At 45.3% G+C, this 8,039-nt stretch overlaps 1 protein-coding gene across 1 annotated transcript in view; it reads left to right on the plus strand.

The window, feature by feature from the left end:
• Positions 1–5,264: 5,264 nt before the first annotated feature.
• IL4 (interleukin 4) overlaps positions 5,265–8,039 on the plus strand; it is a 14,029-nt gene continuing 11,254 nt past the window's right edge. Inside the window, exon 1 of the mRNA XM_007943799.1 lies at positions 5,265–5,399. Coding sequence (XP_007941990.1) covers positions 5,265–5,399 — 135 coding nt within the window. The remainder of the gene's footprint in view (positions 5,400–8,039) is intronic.

The raw sequence follows: 8,039 nt of genomic DNA on the forward strand, positions 1-8,039 counted from the left end.
ATATAAAGAATAATAATAAACACTGATGTATCGACCATGCAATTTACTAAATAAAGCATACTGTTGCTGGAAGTTCCTGGGTACTTCTCTCGGCTCATGATTTTATTTATTTAGATAAAGCAGCAAATACAAATAATAAGGAGACATCTTAGTGTTTTAATGACTAAGCCTTGTTAGATTTTGGAAAGGGTTCCTTTGTGTGTTGTCCTGCATGGCTGACAGAGAGCAGCAAGGTGAGCTTGTCAGGGCCTGGGGTGGAGTGGGTACCGTGGGGACGGATGACCAGGCAGCAATCAGTTAGCAGGGTCTGCAGGAGCTGTGACCAGGCTGTGAAAGGCTGTGGTGGAAAGGGGGCTGGTTTGCTCAAGCTCCACGCCCTTCTCCCTGCAGCGCATCTCCACTCTGAATGCCAGCAACCATGGTTCTCAGATTCCCCTGGAGACAGAGTGTGGATGTGAAGTAGGGTCTCCAATTCAATGCTCTTCAGTGAGATTTGGAGCCAGAAGGGAGGCAGACACCATTTTCCCATCCCTTGGGGTTGCAGGGAGATGAAGTTTTCTTCTCGGCAGTTCTGAGTGTTGGGACACAGTGGGGACAGTGGCTCTGGGGTCTCTGGGTTGCAGCCTCAGGCACATATATATTATTATACTCTGAATTTCCAGGAGTAACATTCTCTTTGGGGGTCAGTTCTTTAGCATTCTGGGCCCAGCCTGGGGCCTGCTCCTCCAGCCCTCCTGACATTTTTATAAGCACCTACTTTCCTACATTATTAAATCTTTTTCTGCCTAAATTTAGTACTCAGAGCAGAGTCTGCTTCCAGCAATGGACCCAGATACATAAGTATCAGGGCTGCCATTTAGAAACAAACCATAACTTACCATAAACAAGGATAGGGACTCAAAGACTAAGAAGGAGACAAGTTCAGGAGGTTTTGCCAAATGGACATTTTCCCACATTCCCCAGGAGGGACGTGTGGGGAAACGTCCATCTGGCAGAACCTCCACTGGTACTGCCCAGATTTGAATTAGACAAATAGAGTACCACAGTCACGCGACCACTCAAAGATGTGATTCACAGCAACAATAATGTTATTACTTACACTGCATTCACTATGTCCCAGACATATTCTAAGCACTTGAAAAACATGTTTACTCCTTAGAACAACTCCACAAAACAGGTACAAATACCATCCCTGTTTTATGGATAGGGGGCTCTGGTGGCATTGTGCCTAAGGCATTTGACTGCTAACCAGAAGGTTGGTGGTTCAAACCCACCAGTGACTCCGTGGAAGGAAGACTGGGCAATCTACTTCTGTAGAGATACCACCTTGGAAACCCAAGGAGGGGTCACTATGAGTTGAATCAAATTGACAGCAGTGAGTTTGTTTGTTTGTTTGTTTTTAAATGGATGAAGCTGAAGGTTGACCAAGGTCACACAGGAAGCAGAACAGCTAGGACTGACAGGCTGCCTGGACCCAGAGTCCATTCTTTAACCCCCATGCCTTGTGGCCTTCAGCAGCAGTTACCCTTTACTTGGTGGGATGTGCCAAGTGCTTTCCATGGACCCTCTCACTCACTCCTCACAAGGACCCCATGAAGAGAAGCTATACTGTTCTCATTTCACAGGTGAGGAAACTGAAACCCAGAAAGAGTTAGTGATCTGCTCAAGATCACACTGGTGACAACTGGCTTGTTTGACGGACTCCAAAGCCTAGTGCTCATAATGGCTATGCTTCCCTGCTTGAAAGCAAGCTCTGTGGCCTCAGAGGGGCGGTGCTGGTTCTCAGCATTCACCTGGACCAAGGAGAGGGAACATGTGACCGACACAGGCCAACCCAGCAGAGACTTCTGTCTGAGTGTTGGTGCCTGCCCCACTCTACATACTAATTGCTGCCCACATCTCCCACCTGGTTTGGAGAGGCTCCTTCAGGGGTGGTGGCCAGCTGCCCTTCTCTTTGGCCCCCAGTGGTCCATGCACCTATCTGTCCCCATAGGGGAGGAGGGTCCATTTTCTCCTTCTATCTTTTGAGGGGGCCTTGTGGTACCTCCCTGATGTGCTGGGAGATTCATCTCTTTTTTTCCTTGTCCTCATCCAACCATTGAAACAATCAACCAAACACACAAACAAACAAAAAAGCCATATTGTGCTTGTGATTTCATAATTCCTACATTGTATCCTTTTCTGATTCACCAGTTTTGCCCCTAGTGCCCCAAATGCAAGGCCTGACCCTCAGGAAATGCTCAGAAGAACCATTGAACACCTGAATAGGACTTTCCTATTACCCCTCAAAAGGCGCTCTGGTGGTACAGTGCCTAAGGCATTCATACTAACCAGAAGGTTGGCGGTTCAAACCCGCCAGCCACTCCGTGGAAGGAAGACTGGGCAATCTACTTCCTTAAAGATTCCCTGCCTTGGAAACCCAATGGGGTCGCTATGAGTTGGAATCGACTGGATGGCAGTGGATTTTTATTATTATTATTACCCCTCAAAGACAGTCCAGATCCCACTTATCCTCCCGTGTAATGAAAAACCAACTTCACCTGCAGAGTTGTCTGACCTTTGTCTTGCTCCTAGAGCTTAACCTCTAAAACCTGTTGCCATCAAGTTGATTCTGACTCACAGTGACCCTAAAGGACAGAGTAGATCTGCCCTATAGGGTTTCCAAGGCTGTAAACCTTTACAGAAGCAGATTGCCACATCTTTCTCCTGTAGAACAGCTAGTGGGTTTGAACTGTCAACCATTCAGTTAGCAGCTTAAGAACATCTGCACCTTCAAGCGTCCTTAGTTAACTTTTAAACTCTTGGAAATTTCTGAGTGGTAGGAATGTCTGCTATTCATGGTGGGTCCCTAGGTCCACACCTGATAGTTTATGTTCACAAAATAATTCAGGATAGGGCTGGCCACTGCTGGTCTTAGGGTGGGAGAAGGTCATGCCAGAATAACCAACCATGTGATTAGAAAGTTGGGACTTTGAGCCATGTGATGTCAGCCTGACCTCTGGGGAGGAGAGGAAGCTAGAGGTTGGGTTCAACCACAGACAATGATTCAATCATGCTTATGTAATGAGGTCTCCATAAAAACTCTGGACACTGATGCTCCAGGGAGCTTCCCTGGTTAGCAATATTCTGCATATTGTCATACACTGACATGCTAGAAGGGTAACATGTCCTGAGGACAAGGAAGCTTCATGATTGGGACCCTCTCAGACCGCGTCCTATGTGTCCCTCCCTCTGGCTGGTTCTGATTTGTATCCTTTTGCTATAGCAAAACTGTAATCCTAAATACAGTGCTCTCCTGGGTTCTGGAAGTTGTTCTAGTGGATTATTGAGCCTGTGGATGCTCATGGGAACCCTGTAATTTATAGTCAGCTAGCCTGAAGTGAGGGCTACGGGGGTGCTTGAGCTTGTAGCTGGTGCTGAAGTCAGGGCAGTAGTGTGGAGGACTGTGCCCCTAGCCTGTGAAGTTTGGTCCAGTCTGAATACCTTTCCTTCCCTCCCCTCCCACTTTCCCTTAAATCCCAAAGGCTTTGAGGTGTGCTGTGCATCCCTGACTTCCCTCAAGCACTTATTCTGCATCGTTCCTTCAGTGTATTTATGCTCCTCATAAATTCACTCCTATCTTAATTTGACCCTTTCTTCAGGAAATGAGTGTGTACCACTTTACTCCAAACAGTAGTTCATTGGGATGCAGAGTCTCCACCTCTGCCTGAAGGAACCACCTGCTCTTTTCATAAACTCTCCTTCAAGTCCCAATGGAAGGCTCTCATTGTGGCCCAAGGACCATCCTGATATAATGATCCAGAGTCTCTTCGCCCACAGAGCTCACAGCATGGTGACAGGATCCGAGGCACAGGCACCACTTTAACAATCCACGTTTCTATATGATCTTCCAGAGGAAACGAACTAAGCCAGAAACCAAGGAAAGGGATTGCATTAGAAACATGCTCTGGGAGAAAAAAGCAGAGGGTGGTCTAGGGCACAGGAACCCCACTGCTCCATGCGGCCTGGCTCTTCAGAGGCTGGGAGTGTTGTGTGGGAGAAGGAGTCAACACGCAGGGAGGGGCTTAGGCATCTAAGAGAACAGTGGGCCCTGTCGTTTACTGTTGGGATGAGGTGATTGATGAACACCTCGCCAGCTTCTTATGAATTAGATTAAAATGGGGTGGGGGGTGGAGCACTAACCAACAGAACTGATTTTTAAATCAATAAGATTGTAGTTCTTTTTCCTACTTAGCTAAGAATGTGTTTAAGTTAAAAGTGGCCATTCCTCACTTACACCAGGTAGGTGCACTCCTTAAAACAATCAACCATGGGAGATCAGAAAGGTAATATTTGCACAGGGAGATAGCTCAGAGGGCAGGAAGGCATAGGAAAGGACTCAGGGAAAGGGTAGCCACAAGGAGGAAGTGGGAAGAGAGCTGTTACATTATGAGGATTGCAATCAATGTCATAAAACAAAATATGTATGAACTGCTGTATGGAAAATGAATTTGCTTTGTGGACTTTCATCCAAATCACAATAATAAATAATAATAATAAGTGGCTGTTCCTGAAACTTTGGGATAGACACACTCTGCCTAGGGCCTCCCTATTGTTAAAGATCTTATGGATCCCCTAGGCCCTCCTGTTGGCACCTGTCCTGCTCCAAAGACCTAGACCTGGGGAAAACCTTGCCTGAGAATGAAGACAAGAGAGAATCTTGCCCACTACTTCCCTCCTCCCTGGAGAAAGAACCCGATTGGCTTTTCCACAACAGGATAGTTTCCAAGATACCACCCATACTTGGAAGAAGCCAGTTTGAAATTCCATTCAACTCAAACTTTCTTGAGATTACTCTATGTTTCCCCAGGAGGACCATGCTAAAGCAAATTCGGACACCTGTCACATGTTCCTTCTATGCAAAGTAAGAAGCCAGCAGCAACCCCGAGCTGATAAGATTAATCTAAAGAGCAAATTATGGTGTAATTTCCTATGCCGAAACTTTGTAGTTAATTTTAAAAAAAGGTTTCATTTTCCTATTGGTCTGATTTCACAGGAACATTTTACCTGTTTCTGTGAGGCAGTTTTTCTCCTGGAAGAGAGGCTCTGATTGGCCCCAAAAGACTGACAACCTGGTGTAATGAAAATTTCCAATGTAAACTTATTTTCCCTTGGTTTCAGCAATTTAAAAACTATATATAGAGATATCTTTGTCAGAACTGCATTGTTAGTGTTTCCTGGTAAACTAATTGTCTTACATTGTCACTGCAAATAGAAATCTATTGATGGGTCTCACATCCCAACTGATTCCAATTCTGTTCTGTCTACTAGTATGTACCGGCAACTTTGTCTACAGCTACAAATGCAGAATTGCCTTAAAAGAGACCATCAACAGTTTGAACCTCCTCACAGAGAAGAAGGTGAGTAAGCTATCTGGCACCATCTCTCCAGATGTTCTGGTGAACTTGGTGAGTGATGCTGTGGGTACTTGTTAGACTATATATAACAACTTTAGAGAAGGTAGTAGCTAGTGGCTGGAACCAGGGCAGGGACCACAGCTGAGAATCCCCTCCCCTGGCACTTTTTTTCAGAGGGAGTGCAGGAAGTTTTCTCAGTGTGAGGGGCTCAGAGATGCTCATCAAGGACTATTCTGTGTAGTTGGAGCTAACTCTGTCCCTCATTCTCTCATTCCTGCCTAGGCCAAGTACCCATGCATCGAGTCGATTGTAGTAGATGACTTTGCTGGCCCAAAGGTAAGAAGTCATGATATTCTTTGGCAGATGGGCGATTTGGGAGAACAGAGCCACCCAGTTGAACAAGAAACTTCTGTAATGGAAAACAAACAGGCTTAAATGAGCTGTAAGGTGTTAAATGTTTTCAAAGAATGAGAATCCTGATCTTTAATCTCAAGCATGTTTTCATGTTTCTGGTTTCATTTGCTTTAGAAGATATGTAATAGAAATCTTGGATTTTGTAGTCCTAATTCAGGTCCTGGTCAAGGAGAAGCTATGTAGGGTTTTACCTAGCACCTAACATAGTATCTATAATATAGAAGGCACTCAATGAATGCTTGTTCAAGGGAAGAATTTTTCTGGTCCATACATTTCTGAAAACCCAAATACTCTCACAAAAACAGATATTGAGATTACAGGTTGAGGGAGCTTTCATTTTGTCTAAGAGACTTCCTACGGCAACAGAAAAGTTATCGCCAGAGCCCCTCCTTTCCTGCACCTGGTCACCGAGCAGCCCACTGGGCTGCAGGGCGGCTGGCCAGAAACCCCACCTTGCCTTGTCCTGCCCAACTCCACCCAGCCTGCTCCAGAACCATCCTACCAGATTGACTGGACCCAACACATCCCTGCTTCTGACTGTTCCAGCATCTCGCCTTTCCGCCTCCTGCGCCATCTCACCCCCACCCCTCTATCTGTAGTGGGAGGAGATAGATCTGACAGCTGATAGTGCATTTTCTCTGACAAACACATGACTACAGCCATATCAATAGCTTTGTGCACTTCAGTTCCTGTTTTCATGGAAACACACGACTGAGAATGAAAGCCCCAAGGCCTCAATTTACCAGTGGTCCTCTAACCACCTGCTTTCCACAGGTACTAGAGGGGGCAACTTTGCCAAAAGTGGGTTGGGCAGGGTCACACCCTGGCACCAGGCTATAGAACAGGGCTCATCCTACTTGATGAGGAAAACCATATTTCAAGACTTTATCAGGACACTCTGATTTCATTAAGGATTATTTCAGGATATGAGAGACAAAATTGTATGGATGTACATGCATGTGTAGGAGCTTTGGCGGTGTAGTGGATAAGGCACTTGACTGCTAACTGGAAAGTCAGCAGTTCAAACCCACCAGCTGCTCTGTGGGAGGAAGACTGGGTGATCTACTTCTGTAAAGATTTACAGCCTCGGAAACCCAATGGGGCTTGCTATGAGTCAGAAATGACTCGATGGCAATGAGGTTTTTTGTTTTTTCTAAATATGCATGTATGTATGTGTGTGTGTGTGTTTGTCTGGGAGACGCATATGGTTTGAACATGTCTACTACCCTAAGTACGTTGTCTTACATATTTAAGACATGTTATCAGGAGGGACCAATCCCTGGAGAAGGACATCATACTTCGTAGAGGGTCAGCAAAAAAGAGGAAGACCCTCAATGAAATGGACTGACACACAGGTTGCAACAATGGTTTCAAACATAGCAATGATTGTGAGGATGGCACAGGACCAGTGTTTTGTTCTGTTGTACACAGAGTCCCTCTGAGTCAGCACTGACTTGACAGTAGCTAACAACAAGGACCTAACAGTTGGCAATTCAAACTCACCAGGCAGAAGAAAGGCCTGGTGATTTGCTTCCATAAAGATTATAACTGAGAAAAACCCATGTTGTTAGGCATTGTCAAGCCAGTTTTGACTCATAGCAACCCTATGGACAACAGAAGAAAACATTACCCCGTCCTGTGCTATCCTCACAATTGTGGCCATGCTCGGAGTCACTGTCACAGCTACTTTGTCAATCCATCGTGTTGAGAGTCTTCTCCTTTTCTGGTGACACTTAGCTTTACCCAGCACGATATTCTTCTCCAGGACTGGTCCCTTCTGACAACATGACCAAAGTATGAGAGACAAGGAGCATTCCAGCTTTACTTCCTCCAAGACAGATTTGTTCATTTTTTAGCAATCCATGGGACATTCAATAATCTACACGAACACCATAGTTCAAATGCATAAGTTCTTCTTTTGTTTTCCTTATTCATTGTCCAGCTCTCACATGCGTATGAGGTGATTGAAAATACCGTGGCTTGGGTCAGGTGCACCTTAGTCATCAAAAGGACATCTTTGCACTTAAACACTTTATAGAAGTCTTTTGCAGCAGATTTGTCCAATGCAATATGTTGTTTGATTTCTTTCTTTTTTTTTAATTGTGATTTGGGTGAAGATTTACAGAGCAGATTCACTTTCCATACAGCAGTTCACATACACTTTGTCTCATGACATTGACCACAGTTTACCACAATGCAACAGCTCCCCTCCCAATTCCTCCCCATGGT

The sequence above is a fragment of the Orycteropus afer genome, unplaced genomic scaffold (assembly GCF_000298275.1).
Source record: "Orycteropus afer afer isolate SDZICR_OR568_19922 unplaced genomic scaffold, OryAfe1.0 scaffold00112, whole genome shotgun sequence".
Classification (NCBI taxonomy): domain Eukaryota; kingdom Metazoa; phylum Chordata; class Mammalia; order Tubulidentata; family Orycteropodidae; genus Orycteropus; species Orycteropus afer.